The 20,509-nt window shown below is 24.9% G+C and overlaps 1 protein-coding gene and 1 non-coding gene across 6 annotated transcripts; both read right to left on the bottom strand.

Annotated features, from left to right (window-relative positions):
- Positions 1-807: 807 nt before the first annotated feature.
- Positions 808-20,387, bottom strand: LOC112691907 (putative uncharacterized protein DDB_G0282133). 5 transcript variants are annotated; one of them, XM_025566355.1, is made up of 15 exons: positions 20,295-20,387; positions 19,911-20,072; positions 18,135-18,333; positions 17,842-18,020; positions 17,550-17,778; positions 16,768-16,960; positions 15,596-16,053; positions 14,837-14,918; positions 12,330-12,448; positions 12,077-12,259; positions 6,345-6,529; positions 4,107-4,263; positions 3,828-4,043; positions 3,682-3,767; positions 808-1,077 (listed from the first exon to the last, which is right to left on the bottom strand). In XM_025566355.1, the coding sequence occupies exons 3-15, from the start codon at positions 18,318-18,320 to the stop codon at positions 1,050-1,052; spliced, it is 2,301 nt and encodes a 766-aa protein (XP_025422140.1). In that variant the 5' UTR covers positions 18,321-18,333; positions 19,911-20,072; positions 20,295-20,387; the 3' UTR covers positions 808-1,049. The 5 variants fall into 5 exon arrangements, with proteins under 5 accessions (XP_025422140.1, XP_025422149.1, XP_025422132.1 ...); XM_025566364.1 differs by lacking the exon at positions 20,295-20,387 and adding an exon at positions 20,171-20,274; XM_025566347.1 differs by lacking the exon at positions 20,295-20,387 and having other exon boundaries at positions 19,911-20,153.
- Trnal-aag lies at positions 1,681-1,762 on the bottom strand. Its single transcript has one exon. It is a non-coding gene; the product is annotated as a tRNA-Leu (tRNA).
- Positions 20,388-20,509: the final 122 nt, after the last annotated feature.

The raw sequence follows: 20,509 nt of genomic DNA, 5'->3' as shown, positions 1-20,509 counted from the left end.
ATATAAATCGTAAACACTATAGGCTTTATAGAGTTATTTAAATGTTTTTATTTTAAAATCTTACTATAGAATTAAATTGTTAAACACATTATTATTATAAGTTACATTTTTCTCTTTCCGAGTTCATGATATACGATTTAACGATTGTAGTAATAATAATAATATGGTTACGGTCAGTGCTCGATTTGGAAAAATTAAAGAAGGGGGACTCTATTTACTTTAAAAAAAAAAGCGTCCCCGAAACTTGTTAAGCGTTATAATTATAACATAATAATAGTAGGGGGACGCTAAAATTTCTGAAAATTAGTTGGTGTACTCCGTCCTCTTGCGTCCCCCCTCAAGTCGAACACTGGTTACGGTATAAACAAACGTAATTATAATTATAATAAAAATTAATTTGTTTATTAAATATAAAATCAATATTTAGAACAATAAAAACTATTCTCAATTCTTATGTCTAACAAGTCTAACTTTGACATTTTTCTTTAAAATTATATTACACAATAATAATAATAATAATAATACCATGTAGTGAATATTTGAATATCCTAAAATAGTAATAAATTATCACAACAAAAATATAAAGCAATACATCTTTTCTCAGAGCATATGATTTATGTTAATCGTAAATTATATATTTACAAGTATGATTATTAACAATTTTTAGTATAGGCAAAAAAAAATTAACTTGTTTAAAATTTCTTTTTTCAACAACTTTTACAATTATTATTATAACATTTAAAAATACAACAGTAGATTTCTGTGGTGGAATTTGTATTATTGTACTATGAACAATTTTTTTTAACTATTATTCTAAGACACATGTTATTATTTTTAATACTAAGTATAAACATCATGAAAATAATTTAATTTTTAAAACGTGACAATTCTTACAATTCATGTACGGCAAAATAAAAACAAATAAAAGAAATAAGAAAATTAACAGTTTCAGAAAAGTAATGGATAAAAGCTAACGTTTTGCCTGGGAAATCTAGAGTAACTCACCGCAAACCCTTCTTCGTTCAATTTTGAAAATTGACATGTTTTACTTATTGACATTTCAGGTGTCCTATAGTACTAAACAAAAATAATTACTAAATTATTATACTTATTATTAGAGCCCGGATTTATATGCATTTCCATGTTTGTAATATGTATATGCATGTTTATGGAGGTTTAAAATGTTCATAATTCATATCACACCAAATTTTATATTGCATATTTCAAGGGTTATTGCATATTTGTTCATAAGTGCATATAACATGCATATTTAATGGATTTTTAATAAATTAACTATTCTAATTTACAGTCAATTTTGTAATCGCCTCGAATAGAGCAAGAATAGACATGTTAGGTATTAAGTTTCAAATATATTCGTTTTAAATGTTTGTATTTTTTTAAGTTTTCTACTAGTTTTTGAAGAAATCATAATTCGGGAGGTACTGATAAATAAACCAGCTGACAAGCGCCCAAGGGGAAGATCTCGACAACGATGGTAAGATAGAGTCAATGCAGATATAAGGATGATAGACGGAACAGGAATAACAGGAATAATAAATATATTGACTGTTGAGCTATTATTATAGTAATTCATTTTAAACCAACTTAACAATATTTAATATCTATCTTAGAAATCTTACGGGAATAATTTTCTATTTTTACCAAAAAAAATTTTGTTTATGGCAGCGGTGGGATTCGAACCCACGCCTCCGAAGAGACTGGTGCCTTAAACCAGCGCCTTAGACCGCTCGGCCACGCTACCACACTTATTATATTATGATTAGAAGGTTACTTAATCTATCACTTTTTAAAAAATGATTTTCAAAATAATTTATTTCAATATTAGGTCGCAATAATGATTACAGTTGGTTAACTAATGACAAGAAAAATATCTTCGTAATAAAAATATAACTATATTTCTCAGAATTAAGTTTGATCGTATTTCGTTAAATTATATGATAATAATTAAATTCAATATTTTGTTGTATTTTGATATATATATATATATATATGTTACGAGCAAAGTGGAAAATTCGGACAATGTATACAATGTCCGAGGTATATTGGGCAATGTAAAATAATCTGCATAATATATTATGTTTTTATTGCAAATTATTTATATTACATTATTAAACATAATTAATAATCATCAATATAACATAATATAATATATAAATATTATTTTTTTCCTTATAAAGTATAAATAGGTATATGTTACGTCTATCCTTTGGTTAAACACTAATGACATTTTGTGAATCCACTATATATCCCGATAACGAAACCGATAAATATCTTATCTCATATAATTTTGGTACGTACAGTTTTACTTAAGTTGTAGTGTACTGTCGCTCAGTTTATATTAAGCAGTGCTTATACAAACATTTATTTATTTTCTACATTTTATTTAAAATGGAAAAATTTAATGCGAAATTGAATATTGTGTTAAATGAAAAAAATGAGAATAATGTGTATTTAACCAAATTAAAATACGACAAATTAATTGAACATATAATTAATATAAAGAATAGTTCCCAAAAATTGAAGTCAAATGATTATAAACTCTTGAAGAAATATGATGTAATAAAAATATCTGAAATTAACAAATTAATTGTTCCAGTAACTGCAGGTAATAATAATTATTATATTATTATATTATTAAATATTTATAATATATACCTAATCAATGATATTATGTACTAATTTAATTATACTCGTTTCTATGGTTATTTATATAAGAGTATTACAATTTTTTTTTTTTAATTAATTAAATTTTAAATGTATTTAAAGGTAATGAAATAAAATATTATGTGCATAATGTTCAGTTATATGATATCATACATGAAGTTAATTTTTCAATTGGACATGGAGGTAGAAATAGAATGGAACATGAGATTAATAAAAAGTACAAAAATATAACTAGAGATGTAATAATGTTATACTTAAATAATTGTGAATCGTGTAAAAAGAAGGGAAGTATTATATTATGTTATATTGATGATTATTAATTATGTATAATAATGTAATATTAATGATTTTCAATAAAAACATAATATATTATGCAAATTATTTTGTATAAATAATTCACAATTTACATTGCCCAATATACCTACCTCGGACATTGTATACAATGCCCAGGCATTGATACAGTGACCGGGCATTGTATACATTGTCCGAATTTTCCACTTTGCCCGTAACATATATATATATATATATATGTGTGTGTGTAGTAAGTTAGCAAATTTCTATTTGATTCATAAAAGGTATTGTTCTCAATGGTTTTATATCCTTACATCCTTTCCTTTGATAATTGAGAAAGATAATTTTATGGAGACAGTAGTCAATGTTACTATGCACTTGCATGTGTCAAAGACACACCCACCAGAAGGCTAGGTGAATCATTTAATGAAGGTGTTAATGTACTTTTTCAATAACTATCTATGAAATCTATAAAAATTAATGATCAATAAAGAGTTGACCATCTGTTAGAGAATTTTTTAAATGTTACTATATATATATAAAACAATGTTTGTGTTTCATTAATAATAAAAAAAAATACATATAATTTTTATTCTAGATTGACTTTCAATAAACATTATATATCAAGATTTTATTCAATTTTTACCTCATTTCAGTTATATGTATAATGTATATATAGAAGATCTATAAGATAAAAATACTTACATTTCGTTATTAATATTTGTCAATAATTTTGAATTTTTTGATCTTTTTTTAGTCAAAGTCACATGTAATATTTGACATTGTTTATTCTAAACAAAATACAATTTTATTCTAAAATCTGAATATTTATACGATATTATTATACAAACCAATATAAAATTGTTATCGACTTGAACTGCAAATTGTGTATTAGAAATGCAATTTATAAAGGCTTCTGTAACTTCGGGAGTAATTGTTTCAAGCTCATTATATCCAGTTAAACAGCAATGTATTGCCTGACATGGTAAATTACCAAATACATCATTCAAGAATCTCAATTCAGTCTTTGGTATATTATCCACAGTACCATAGTCTACATGAATTATCTAAAAAATGTTATTTATAAAATATGCAGCATGAAATTCAATATTTATTAATGAAACACTAACCTGAACAGTTTTTGAATCAACTTCTCTTAAAATTTTAACTCTATGCCATTGACTACAATTTTTATATGAAGTATAAGATGTAACATAAATCAAACCTGGGGCAATGTGTTCTGGTTGAACAATATAATAATCACTTTTGCTTTCAGTATAAAAATATCTAGAAAAACATTGATGATCAAGATAATACATGAATATAAGTTTTAATATTACTAGGTACTGATTTATTTGTTTTTTTTGCCTTCTTGGCTGTAAAATAATATTTAACATTAATTAGTTTAAAGCAAACCATTAAATTAATATTTCAAGGATAAATTTGTTTTAAAATATAATATAATATGCTGATTTTCATATAGAAACTATTTGATATTTTACGACAATATTTTTGATTTAAATTACAATTTAAGTAAAAAAGTTTTATATAATATTTGAGTCCATTTAATTTTATTAAAGTCCAAAAATTAAATAATACACACTTTATTTAAAAATATTAGATAAAATATATCATCAGTAATTTTATATTATAATTAAAAATACTATATAGTAAGAGTATAATATTAATATTTAATTGAACAAAAAAAGTATGAGTAGATAATATTTCTTTTAATCATAAGGATAAATAAATAGGCTTGTTTTTATGAAGTTAAAATATATACAGTGAGTTCAACGATAAAGGTAACACGAAAAATTTCAAACGCATGACTTCATGTGCAATTCAGGTTTTTGGTAATGCATAAAAGACATAAAATTACATTTATTTTTGATAAATCTTAATTTTTAAAAAAAAAAAATTCTGCGCATGCGCAACAAATTGATGTTTTTTTAAATGGCACCCTCCATTTTTGAGTTCAAAATTGACTTATTGAGAATGAGTTAAATTTTCGATTTATAAAATTTGTATTTATCGTATTTTTCAATAGTCTACTTAGAGTTTTATAAATTCATAAGTAATTTTGTAAGAATTTTTCTTAAAAATTAAGTGTACTATCATATGTACAAGTAATTTACATTTATACGATGAATTGTAAAATTTAATCAAAACTCACCTGAACATAATTTAATTGTTCAATAAAATCAAAATTTTGTTTTAAAACTGAATTAAAATAATATAATATGTATTAGTAGTTTAGTTTGTTGGTTTATGTATTAGTTTTAATTAACCAAAATTATACCATTTACAAGAAATTTGAGTTAAAATTTTTGTAGAAGTAATATAAATTACTTGTACTTATCACAGCCACCCCGTGGACCCCCGAGTAACTGTCTACAGACCCCCGGTTAAAATCCTATACTCATTCACTGTGTAATAAGAAAAGGTTTATTGAAAATCGCATATTTAAGGATTGAAACAGTTTTAGACTAGATGTAAACATTTTTCATTTTTTGGTTACCTAGGAAATATTTGATTTGTTTAATATGTAGATTTTTATAATCATCGATTAAGAATTATGTAAATTATTAAATTGTATAAATCAATAAAATCAATAATATTCGATTCATAACACTTTATGCTTTTTTCAACCTAATATTTTTGTGTAAAGGATTTGGGCCAGTTTTCTAATCTAAAATAATAAAATATCCCCTAGCAGAGAATGGGTAATTCAGCTACATAAAAATTAATGTTTGATTATGTGTTCTTTGTACCTTTCTAAACTACACAATATGTTCGACGGTTTGTATCCGATGAACTCCAAAACCACCATAAGTGCAACTTGGGAGAGTCTTGGGTGTGCTTAGCACCCCCAAATGTATGCAAGTTAATTTATATATAAATACTCATTATTCATTATGTACATTTAATTTTTAAGAAAAATTCATACAAAATTACTTATGAATTTATAAAATTCTAAGTAGACTATTGAAAAATACAATATATACAAATGTTATAAATCGAAAATTTAACTCATTCTCAATAAGTCAATTTTGAAGATAGAGTAAAACTTTAAAGGTCAAAGTTGCTTGAAAAAATTCACATAATTCAAATTTGAACTCAAAAACAGAGGGTGCCATTTAAAAAAAAAATCATTTTGTTGCGCATGCGCAGAATTTTTTTTTTTAAAAATTAAGATTTATCAAAAATAAACGTAATTTTATATCATTTATGCATTACCAAAAACCTGAATTGCATACAAAGTCATGCGTTTGAAATATTTTGTGCTACCTTTATCGTTGAACTCACTGTATATATATTACTTAAATTGAATATATTTAAATAAATATTATTATTTTAAAAATATTTACTGCATTTGTTTTGTTAAACGCTCAAGTTCTACATCTTTATAAGCTAATCGTAAAAAAAATAAACTTGGATTATATGCTTCAACTAAAATCATTGATGTAGAATCTTCTTTATGAAATAATTGCTGATCTATATGTAATACAATCTTCTGATTATTATTTGATAAAATATTGTGAATAATATCATCCTAAAAACAAAAACAAAAATTTTTTTATTAGATAAACATTATTGAACTAATGAAACACCAGCATTCTTCTTTTTCAACAAAATTATTTATAATATAGTAAATACATACATTATATTAATAAAAAGATTAAAGTATTAATAAATCTTATGTCACATTTATAGGGGTGAGGTCTCTACAGATTGATTCAAGTTATTTTAAAAAAAATTTACAAAGATAATACTATTAAAAAATGTTATATAATTTACATAAATATACATAATACAACAGAGTTATTTATATAATTTTAAGATAAGCTTACAAATAAAGCTTTAAATAACAATATATATGTTATGGGAAATGTGGATATTCAGGGTATTCTATATATTGCCTGAGTATTTTATAAAATACCCAATTTTCTACATTGCTCGTAACATATATATACCACAATCGCAATAACTTAAAATAATTATCATCACTAATGTACTAATTAATTAATTCACTATGGGTTTAAATTTTTAAATTGTTAATTTTATCAATATTTAATTTAATAAATTTAATTGTGTATTATTTATACAAGGTAATCCTATATATTTATCTCCAAATAATCAAGTCTCTTATATCTTGCTTGTATACACACACTATCAAATAATCTATATATATAAAATTCAAATACCACTTAGTCACTGATCACTGTAACTCAAAAAATATGCAATGTACGAACTTGAAATTTGGAATAGTAGTTCCTCTAATACATAGATTCTAAACCTTTTCTGGGCCATGGACCCTCCCTTAAAAAAAATAATACATATATATATAAATATAAATAAATACAAATTTTATTTCAGTTATTCTTTAATGATAAATCTAAGACTTAATACTATATTAAATTATTGTGAATAATCACTTTTCTTTTATTTAAAAACAAGTTTTAATGAGACATTTGCTGTTGTTTTGATTACAGTATTGCCTTGAAATCTGCGACCGTATCGGATAGAGCAATGCATATATCGTCCTTAATGTCCATTCGATTTCTTGCTTTAGTTTTTATTGTGACCATTGTAGAAAATCCAGACTCACAGAGATAGATAGTAGCGAATCGAATCAAACATCACAGCCACCCCATGAATCCCCAAAGGATCCATGGACCCCAGATTAAGAACCTATACTCATTCACTGTGTAATTAAAAAAGGTTTATTGAAAATTACATATTTAAGGATCGAAACCGTTTTGGACTGGATGTAAACATTTTTCATTTTTTGGTTACCTAGGAAATATTTGATTTGTTTAATATTTTGATTTTAATAATTACCGATTAAGAATTATGTAAATTATTAAACTGTATACCTAAATCAATAAAATCAATAATATTCGATTCATAACATTTTATCCTTTTTTTAACATAACATTTTAGGGTTAGGGATTTGTACCAGTTTTCTAATCTAAAATAATAAAATATCCCCCAGGGGATAACGGGTAATTCAGCTACATAAAAATTAATGTTTGTTTATGTGTTCTTTGTACCTTCCTAAACTACTCAACATGTTTGACGGTTTGTGTCCGATGAACTCCAAAACTACCATAGGCGCAACTTGGGGGGGAGGCTTGGGTGTGCTTAGCACTACCAAATGTATGCAAGTTAATTTATATTTAAATACTCATTATTCATTATGTATAAAAAAAACCGTTTTTATTGTATACATATATAAATTTACTATTTAAATAATGGTGGTGGAAGTTTGTCCTTCGTCTCTTCGGTTCTCAAACTAGATAATAGTAATAGTTAGGGTTGCCAGATTTTGAAATCCCTAAACCTAAACCATCACATTGAATTACTCTTTTTTTATTTTGATATGAAAACATAAAAGTATATAATTTTGTAATTTAAATATTTATTGACTAATTCAAAAATACATTATTATTGTATATAACCATACTATAATGTACAATATTACTCAACTTGTATGTTTTATTATTAAATAATATAATATTAAATGTTATTTTATCTCAGCTTCTATTAACCGGAATAAACTGAATGATCGGCTGTTGTACCGGGGCGAGTGACAAGCCTAGTAGTAAATATACCGAGTTTTAAAGAAATGACAAGTCATTTCTTTATCAAAACGGTTCTGAGCAAAGGTTCAGTATAAAAATCAACCATTTATAAATATATTTTAATATTGGTATTTAATTATCGAGTATAATTATTATTATATTATGTAGGTTCTTTTTTTTATCAACATATTTAACATTTTATTGTTTGACAGAGAAATGGTTTTTTTAACCAAATATTTATCTATATTCAAAGTTTCATTATGATTAGATAAAACAAATTAGATAGAACAAATTTTTTTAATAAACATTTAATGTTAAAAATGTATGTAAAAACAGTAAAATCCGTAAAAATCATAGGTATAATAATTTACTTAAATGCTTATGAAATAAATTTGAGACTAACGATTTTTAACATTTTTTCAGTATCGTTAAATATGTAAGTACTCGTATATGAGTAAGGTGGTATTACATTTTTACTTAATATCCAAAAATAAAAATTTTATTACATAAACATTTCAAATAATTAAGTATTTTAAAAGTTCTATATTTAAATCGAAAGCGCTTTTTGAAAATTTTATTAAATACGAAAAAAAATATCTTTGCTATAAAATAAAAGTTTCAAGTTATTACCCACATTACTAATGGAATATGACTAAACAACTAAAATCTGAAAGGGAAAGTCTTATTTACAGCGTATTTTTACCGTTTCAGAATAGTTTTTCCTCACGCCTAGAAAAACTATTAAGATTTAAAAAAACTACTTATCTAAAGTACCACCACATGCCAATTTAAAATCTAAAAAGTTCCTAGAAAAAACTTTTAGACCAGTATTTCTATCCGAAAGTGTTAAAAAAATAAAATACAAACATTATAAAACCATAATATCCTTCGCTTCACTTAGAATCTAAAAGTGATCATATGATGAAACATTTGTGTTTACAGACAGTTAATTCGTTATACACTCAATAAAAATATAAAATCAAAGTGAACAAATTAAATTTAGAAATATTCAAATATTTACCAAATATTTTAGTAACTGTTGAATTGTATAGGTTGCGGGTGTTTATACCCATTAAGGAACATGAAAAAGATAGAAGGGCTTCAGCACCCCCAGTTTTTTAATTAAAATTGTGCCCCTGGAAACCACAGAACCGATTTTGATGAAATTTGGTACAGAGATAGATTGGACCTTGTAGAAGGACATAGTTTACCATTTGTTACGAAAAAAAGTAAAGGGAAGTAGACCTGATAAGGCCCCAACAAGCAGTTTTTGTTTGTTTGTTGCTAAAACAACTGAAAGCATTTGACCACCTTCCAAGACCGTCTATTTTCTTCTCCAAAAACGACTTTCACCTCTTATTTTTGATCTCTGAACAATATATTAATTTACAAGATTTTTTCTGTATATTGAAGAACAGATGTACTACACAATCCAACTGAATTTTTAAATTCACTTGATTTATCAGACATGCCGTCGCACGTTCTAACACTGAAAATTGACGTTCACATCATTCTTTTATGAAACGTCAATCCACCACCCCGCTATAATGATAGGCTTTCAGTAAAAAAGTTGATGTACAACATAATCGAAGCCATCATTTTAAACGGAAAATTTAAAAGCGAAAATATACAATTACCACGCCTCCCAATGACTCCAACAGATAAGACATTGGAATTAGGGTTACCATAAATTTATAAGGCGAAATCGGGACAACATAAACACAATATCGAGTAATATACTCTTTATATGACCAATAATATATTGAGAGGATCAGTGACGTATACAGAGGTGATGTGGAGGTTAGATCCCCCAAGGCCTTTTTTTAAATATTTTAAAATAATGTTTTTAGTGTGAGGGCGTTAGAAACGTATAAAAAAAAATAATAATTTGTTTGCAAATGATCCTCCCCCCTATACAAAAGTTATGTATACGCCACTGAAGAGGACCAATATAATATTTAAAAAAATTTTTGTAAAATAAAATATATTATATATTTATACAAGTAAATTACAAATAAATTATGTTTTTATTATATATTGTTTATCGATTACAATTAAAAGTGTACTTTGAGATAAAATGGTCAAAATTAAAAATTAAACAATACTAAATTTCTTCTAAGCATCCAAGCCGGGTCATATGGACGTCCCGAAAACATTTTTCGGGACACCGATACGTGAAGTCCAAAACCAGTAACAAACCCGGTTTTCCGGGACGTATGGCAACCCTATTGGAATTCAAACTTTTGCAGTTTCCAGTGCGATTCGCTTTTGCAATGATCATTAACAAAGTACAAGGACAATTAAAACAAGTGTGTGGACTGAATTTTGAAAATTTATGCTTTTCGCATGGACAACTGTGTGTGGCCTGCTCACGCGTCAGAAAACCTGATTAATTTGTGTACTCACAACAAAAGAAGAAACAAAAAAATATTGTGTAATCCAAATGCACTTCAATAAATAACATTTATTTGAAACCTCGAATTGTCAGACTTTTCTCGACAAAATTAATAAATAAAAAGAATAATGATCCAAAATAAATTGAACATCGTTGTAAGGATATTAGTATATGCTTAAATATAGTAAACGGTACAGAAAGGCGTGATAGACATGGCTATATTTAATATTTACCTATTACAATACATAAATTATTATTTCAACCATTATTTCGGGTGATTTATACTTAAAAAGGCATAGGTTCCACATTAACACCCAAAAGGAGTTAAACACTTACAATTTTTTCAACGAATGTCAGGTACTACTCACTCATTGATCAACTTAAAATTTGACATGGTGATCTCTCCAATATTCAATACATGTAATAAGAAAAGATTTTAAAATATATTGGAACCGGTAAATACGATAATTCAGAGGTAATTCAGCGTATCAACAAAACTAATATACCGATTCATTTCAACTTTCGTTTTATTTGTTTTATAACCACAAACCATTACACCAAACTTGGCTTTAAATAATATAAGGTAATAATCCATTAAATCTATGTTACAGCCAAGAATGTTCCATGTGAAGCTGGGTAATTAAACTAGTATGTTTATGAAAGCAAGATAGTAACTATACTTATGTTACCCTCAAATCTATAATAATAAAACAGGTGTCAAGGACCCTCTACAAAAAGTTGGGTAGACTATTTTACTATCAACACTATACAAATAATTATAACAAAATAATTGTTGGTTTAATGTTCAAGTTGTACGCATTAACATAATCAGACATAATGCCAGATATAATTAAAAAATAAAATTAATAGTTTTTAAATTAGTTAATTTTTGAAAATGTATTTTTAGTCTAAATACCTGTTTCTGTTAATGTATAAGTATTTTATAGTTCATTATATGATGATTAAAAATATAAAATAAAATTATCACAATTATTATCACAAGATTATTTTGTTTTTGTACTACCATGTTCAGATTTACATAGCTAATGAATTACAATGATAATAATTAAGATGACTGTACTGTATTAAATTTAATTAATAAACAAATAATATACTTTACTTGTGTTGATTGATTATTATCATCTGTTGAATATATATCTCTGTATATAGTAGAATATGGTAGCTTATGTTTTGTGTACAACACATTATTTCGTATGTCTATAAATCGATCTAAAACCATGAACATTTTTATGGTAGAAGAGAAACCATAAGAAGTTGAATCAAATATAGTGTGGTACATTTTCTATAAATATATCGGAAAAAAAAATACATTAATTTGATTAAAATAGTGTACGAAAATAATATTAACTTACAGAATAAATAAATTTAAAATTTTCAATATTCACACCTTTATCATATTTTTCAAATATTCTTGCAATGTTGAGTAGCACTCCTTTAGGAATACTCTGATATCTATTCAATGATATCTCAGCTAAAATTAAAATTATTTTTTGTATAAATGAACAATTATTCAAATAAAAATATGAAAGAAATACAAAAACAAAAATATATTACCTACACATAATTTATTAAATGTAAATATTATATATAGTATGATTATAAATAACAAGATTTTTAAAATTTATAAAATAGTAGTATAATAAAATAATACTATAGAGAAGAGAAAAGGTGAGACATCAATAATGAAAAATCAGTTTGGTTTTATACCAGGAAAATCAACAATGGAGCCATTTTTTTGTGTTACACAACTAGTAAAGAAGTTTAGGGAAAAGAAGAAAAAATATGCATGGTGTTTATAGATTTAGAAAAGGTATATAATAGAGTGCCAAGAGAAGTTTTAAAGTGAACATTAATGAGAAAAGGTATCCCAAAAATATATATAGATTTGATTCAAGATATGTATGAAGGTTCAAGAACTAGTGTAAAGATTTTGTGTGGAATAACAGAAGATTTTAATGTATGGGTTGACTTTAAGCCCTTATTTGTTCTCCTGTGGTAATGGATGATAAAGGGCGAGGTACCATAGTGAATGATGTTTGCTGATTATATAATAGTTTTGGTAGGAGAAAATCTGGAAGAAGTTAATCATAAGTTGAATGAGAGGAGATTAGCTCTTGAAGGAAAGGGATTGAGTATTAGGTAGTAGAAATAAAACAGGGTATATAGAATATGACTTGAGGGGAAGATACCAAAAATTAGAAAGTATGAGGAGACCAATGACAATAAGAGGTGATATGATAGGTGAAGTCAAGAACTTTAAATAATTAGGATCAAAAGACCCCTGTACAAAAGGACAGGGGTTTTGACATGAATGTAAAACATAGGATTAAGTATAGTTAGATAAAATGGAGAAAAGCATCAGGGAATTTTATGTGATAAGGAAATTCCTATGAGGCTGAAAGGTAAATTTTACAGAAATGTAGTGAGACTATGCTATATGGTTCAAAGTATTGGGCGGTTAACAAGAGAATAGAACAAAGTATAAGTGTTGTGGAAATGAGAATGTTTAGATGGATGAGTAGTGTCAAGAGAATATAGAATAAGGAATAATAAATATGTGAGAGGTAATATTTTTGAAGCGTCTATTGTGGAAAATATGAGAGTAAATAGACTGAGATGGTTTGGGCATGTGATGAGAGGAAACAAATGCAGTAAAAGTTGTTATGAAAATGAAGCTGAAGGAAAAGCTGAAAAGAGGAAGAGGAAGATCAAAAATGAAATAGTTAGATACAATTGAAAATAATGTAGGGGGATGTAGAAAATCAAAACGAGTGGTGGTTCAGGACACAGGTGGCCGACCTCAAATAGTTGAGAAAATTTAATTAACCTGAGAAGGAAAAGAAGAAGAAGAAGAAGAAGAAGAAGATAGAATAGTAATATAATTACAAACAACTAATATTTTAACTAAAAATGGTAATCTTTACACTTAATATTACATTTGTAAATAATAATTACAATTCAAATTATAATAATTTTTATTTCATTTAAAATAAAAATGTTATAAAAACTCTGTTCGATATTTATTATGTATAACAGTGGTTCATAACCTATGATCTATAGCCCTCTAAGGGTTCGTGATACTCATGTCGGGAGTCTGTGGCAACCTCAACACAACATATGTCAATATGTGACATGAGTGCATTATTACAATATTGTTGGATTATTATTTTTTTTTTCATATGTTTGTTTATTATTTAATAGATAGATCTTATTTTTATACGATATTCAAAAACTTGTGCCTCAAGTATAACACCAAGTATTGCATTAAGTTAATCAAAATTAAATATTAAGATTATTAAAAAAAAAAAAATGAAAACTAAAATAATTCAATTTAAATTAATTAAAAAATTAAGTGTAATAAAATTAATTGTAAGCATGTATATTTTTTTATGTCTACTAATGTAATTTATAAAATTAAATAATTATTATAATTTTGGTTTTAATATAATAAGATGTTTTGAAAAAAAAAATTTATTGGAAAAAAAAATTGGTAAGGGAGTTAGCAATTTCTTAAGAGGACATCGCTTCTGCGTGTGTTGTCTCCGTCTTACACACGTGCGACATGGTAAATTTTCGTTCACCAGTTTCAATGGTGTACTTTTAGTTTTGATATCAGAGTGAATGACTTATTATCAAACTTATAGATAAGAACATTATCTACGTTCTCTCATTGGTTTTTTATGATATTTTAATTTTTAAGTGAGTTATGAGTATGAAAAATATTAATATTTGAAAATGCTCATAAGATAGAGACAACATATGAGGGTGGACGTCCTCTTAACATTTTTCATTAAGGGTCCGTAATCTACAAAAGCTTAAGAACCGCTGATGTACAATTAATAAAATATTTTTTACTTACCACTTTTAACATCACTATTTTTATTTTGAATAGAATAAGAAAATGATGTTTCTAAATTTTCCAAAGAATTTGTGTTATTCAGCTGAAAATATTTTATAGTAATTTATAGCTATAAAAAAAATCATTGGTAAATACTCTCAAAAAATATCATAACCTAAACTTAATGTTTCTAATAATAATTAAATCATAAACAATTTATAATTAATCAATCATTTCAATTTTAATTTTATCTAATTATTTTGAGGAATAAAAATTCAAGTAAATATTTGTTTATAACAGAAAATTATTAGTATGTAAATATCCAGAACAGGAACATCAACTATATGGCATTATACATTTGGACAGCAACATTTAGTTTTTAGTTTAATAATTGAAAACATATGTAAATAATAGTTATATTTATTATGTTATTTAGAAATAGAAAATTAAATAGGAAAATATGTAAAATAGATACAAATTCAACTTTTAAAAAAAGTTAATGTTATAAAGTATTCTTTTAATATTTATTCAAACAAGAATTCAAAATATTTATTTTTGAATAAATGAATAAACAACATTAAGAATTTTTCATTGTTCAACATTTAAGTAACATTTGATAACACCAATACGTAAGAATATAATTAAATGAACTTGTATTTTATCATAAAATAATTTAAGTTGATTTATAATTTTATAAAATATAAATAAATCCATTGTCTTAAATCTACATACTAATGTGGTTTTAATAATTAATATAATATATGTTTAAAAAATACTTACATAATTTGAAGAACTAGATACATTTAAATTTCTACTTTCAGATTTTTGATTTTGTCTCATTCCTGTTTGTCTTTTTACAAATTCAATATTTTTTATTAAATTTTCTCTATTATAAATACTATTTTCATCCTGAAGTTTTCTAATCATTTTTTGCTCTGCACATTTTTCTATAAATTCAGCAGACCCAAACATTTTATTAGCAACTTCATTGTTTTGAGAAACATTTTTCAAATTATTTTTGAAAGAATCTTGTACTCCATGTTCATTTTTTTTTAAACTTTCAATCAAATTAGACACAACAACTTTATCATCACACTCATAATCACATGATTTTGAATTAACAATTTTATCATTGTTATTGGAACTGTTATTTACAATCAATGAACTAGATAATAAATTATTTTGTTGATAATTTTTAAATGAGTTTGATGTATTTGTTACTGTGTTTGTAAGTTTATCTGTAAGTTAATGTAAATTAATACAATTTAAATATGTATAAGATTTTTACTATATGTTTACATTTTTTCATAATTTGATAAAATACTATTAACATACACAATTTTAAACTATTAATTTAACATCATGAAAAAGTCTCATAAATTTTAATTCACAACTTTACATTACAGTAATGTATAATTTCAGATTGCTATTTCAAAAATGATAATAAAAATACTTGTTATTAAAAATAAATCAAACTTATAAGAAAGAATGTAGCCATTAATAGTATTCAAACTTAAAATTGCAAGGGCCTTATAAAATTTTTAGTGATATCACAAAGACCAAGGAATAAAATAAATATATTTTTTATAACGAAATTGATAGAAATGTTGATAGTTTAATTTAACTCATAAAATTCAATGTAAAAATATGAAATTAAAAATATATTAATTTATGTGATATAGTGGAAATGAACTTAAAAATTGTGGTAAGATCAAATTAAAATTCAGCAGCTATAATTATAATACCCAGACTCTAGCCTCTAAAAATGAATTATAAAAAACATTAAAAAACCATCAAACACAGATGACCATGCCATCATCAGTATTGAATTTATTATAATTTATATTATTATAATTGCATTTTTAAATACATTTTAAAATACTACTAAAATTTAAGATCAGGTAATTTTGTTTCTGCAACTATTCAGGTAAATATTAAGTAAGTTCAAGTACCTGAAATTTGATAGATTAAGGGGATATTATTTTTAGTTTTCGTGTTACTAATATGTTTCAACGAAACTCCTTTTTCATTTATACTAAGAAAATCTTGAACTAAATCAATTACATCTTGTATACATGTTGCTTTTAAATATGAAAAGTTTGGATGATTTACTATCAACTCTTTTAACTTATTGAATGGTATAATCTGAAACACATTTTTCAAATCACTCCAATTAATTAATACTAAAAAACTTTAAAATCCATTCAAAAATTTAATAAAACATTAAATAAAATAATACGTATAAAAATAGGACATTGAATAAAATAATAATATAATATTGATGTTCTTCTATAGCAGTGGTTTCCATACTTTTTAATTGGTGCCTTTTTGTGGACTTAATTTAATCACAATAGTGTTGTATGAATATCACAAAGTAGTATCATACCAATTATTATAGTATATTTTGGGAATTCATAATATTAAGATTTAATATTAATTGGCAATAAATATAGTCTATTAAAGATATGATAATAACAGAAATACATTTCGGAAAACCGTGAGTAAAATATTAATTGCATTTACATGATATAAGAAACCGACTAGGAATATATAATTGGAGGTTAATTAGTTGATCAAATTATATAATACAAAAAATAATTATAATAAATTGTATATAATTTTATTTTTATGTTTTCAAAGGCCTGGAATGAACTTTCAGTGCCCTAAATATATTGTTTGAAAACCACTACTATAAAGCAAGCATAAATCAATGTAATTCAATACAAACAGTTACCATTCCATTTTCAGATATGTATCTTTCTAAATCGCATCGTAATTTATCTGTTACATAACCAATACTGCTAAATCCATTTTGGCTAGAGTAATTTCTATCTAAATTGGAACTTATACTACTGTTTGACAAAGATACACAGTTTCTTTGACTATTTTTTGGAGATAGTGAAGAAGATCTATAATTGTAACTCTTAGTATTTTGAAACTTATTCCTCTTATAATTATTATTTCTAAAATTATTGAAAGAATTAAATTGTTTTTTATGCAAATCATTTTCACTTTTATGTGCATACTTCATAACACCACCAAATGAATTATTTCCACATGCATTTTCATAAGGTCTATTTAGGTTTGATTTTCCTTTTTTTTTTTTAAAATTTGATTTTTGTTTATCAATAAGCATTCTTAAATGATTAGTTTTTTCATCTACAACAAGAGATAACATAGAATTTGAATTTGGATTTGGAGGTACCTAAAAATTTAAAAATAACACATAAATAAATTAAATCTCGTTCACTACATTAAATAAAGAAGAAAATTTTAAATAATAAATATTAAAAATAATCAAATTTTACTTTATACATACAACAAGTACATCATTCATATTTTGAAGTAATTCAATAATTGAATTAAAACCTAAATTTTTATAAGGTATATACTTTCCCTCTTGTTCATAGTAATCTTTTTGGACCTCCTGAATACTTAGAGGTTTTTGTGAGCTGGTTAACAAGCTCCGTATATTAATTTTAACTTCATCATATTCTGTTGCCATATTTCTTTACAATCTATTTAAAAACAAATAATATTAATATATGATTCCAAAAATAATATTGAGACTATATATATACATTTATCAATGATTGATTTTAATATATATAAAAGAAATAATATAAAATGCTTTTACAAAAGTTTTCTTATAAAAGTATTCACAAAAATAATAATTTTTTTTTTTTTTTCTAAAGCCTTCTAATAAATCTTTTTTTTAGTAAATCAGCCTGGAAATACATACATTTTATCCATTTATTAGATTTTAAAATAATTTTTAATGATATATAAGCATGAAAGGCAAAATTCCAAATTTAATATGTATGATTCTCATTGTTTTCTAAAACCTATTTTGGCCTAATTAGGAAGCCAGTTTTGATTATATTAATTATATATAAACATAATAAAAATAACCACTTAACCCTTACTCAAAAACTGTAAAAAATAATCAAGGTGTAAGTAATATAAATTAGTAAAATGAAATTTGAATAAATTGTTACGGACATACATAAATGTAGATCCTTACAAGTACCATTATATGGGGGGACCATATTTCACATAAAGTATTAAGAATATCAGAACAACTCTTTATATAATATATATATAAGCACAAGTAGTACGGTTGCAATAACTGAAAGATTGTAGGATAAAACAAGTACAAAACTTCATATACATAGGAGCAATAATAATAACATTTAAGTATTTGAATTGGAGGTATTCCAGAATCGTTTATGGTTAACCCTACACAAGGGAGATTATTTAATTTATATTTCCTTAAACATGGAAATAAGATAGCACAAAGGAGTTTTATTCATATTCAAGATATTTTTTTTTTTTTTAATTTAGTAATGCCAAAACCTCAATTTGGTCATTTTTCACATAGGAGATTTATTGCCGGGAAACGATATAATAAAACTAATAACAAAATACGTAAATACAAGTTACGTGATTCTCTGAATTTACGAGGTAAACAACTTAGGGAAACAATAAGTAGAAAGACAAGAACTTAAAAAATATCCAAATGGCCAAAACTAGTTCTTAGGAAAAGAGAGTACCGAATAGGCCAATATATAAATGTGTTACAGTCCGATCTTAGTAGGCACCTTCACGCCAGTATACTTGTCTGAAATTAATTAAATGTTTTGTACTTAGAATATTAACAATGAATAAAAGTTTAACTTCAATTGAGTTATTATTGGAAATATCCTAATACATATCCTTTGGTTGAACTGTTATATTAACGCAACAAGATTAATAATTTGACAACTACTAATATAAGATACACATAATTTGCATAATCAAGGTTTTACAAATAATGAGCCCTATGGATATTAACCATGGGTCATGACATTTTTATTAATGTTAATTTTAACATCGTGAAAGCTATTTAATAAAATAAAACTATATGATAAATTGATACTTGATTTCAGAAATGTAAAAAAAAATTTTATAAATTAAAATTTTATTTAATTTTTTTTTTTTTTTTTTGTAAAATGTCATTCAATTTAAATCCTTAGGCAGTTTAGGGCAGTAATGTGCAATTTAAAATTACATGCAATATAACAAATAAGTTAATTAATTATTCTCCAAAATTTACCTGATTCGATATTTAAGTTCTCAATGATCCGTATGTGAGACTATAAATTAAACATTCGTGGAAAAACAATAATTTTGACACTTTGATTTTTAAACGTAATAATTAAAACAAAATTTTTAAACAACTTAAGTAGAATTGTACAACATGTGCACTGATCACCGGCTACAACCACAAAATAGATTAAACTAATATATATAGTAATAATAATAAATATACTAATCTATGAGATAAAACATGAATGGATAAAGACATGAACATACTGTTAGATAGACGGATATGGATGGATAAGAATATGAACATTTTTTTGGACAGTATGACCGTATATAACGTAAAAACAGAGTAATTTTTTTTATACGTAGCAGTGATTAGCAGTGTTATACTAACAGTAAGAGCCATTTAGCTCATTATCAGCCAAAACTAAGAGTGTCCACTTTGATTTGTAATAATATCTTCTATTTTAGGCACGATTCATAGACCTTATGCTAATATAATATATAGAATTAGGTATATGGCACGATTATAGATATAATCGTGATTTTTGGATTGTTGCATAATGTGAATATTGTATTATCAGTCGAACTTTATCATTCCGAAGAAGT

The sequence above is a fragment of the Sipha flava genome, unplaced genomic scaffold (genome assembly GCF_003268045.1).
Source record: "Sipha flava isolate LNK unplaced genomic scaffold, YSA_version1 115_pilon_pilon, whole genome shotgun sequence".
In the NCBI taxonomy this organism is placed as follows: Eukaryota; Metazoa; Arthropoda; class Insecta; order Hemiptera; family Aphididae; genus Sipha; species Sipha flava.
This window is presented reverse-complemented; position numbering and strand designations above follow the sequence as displayed.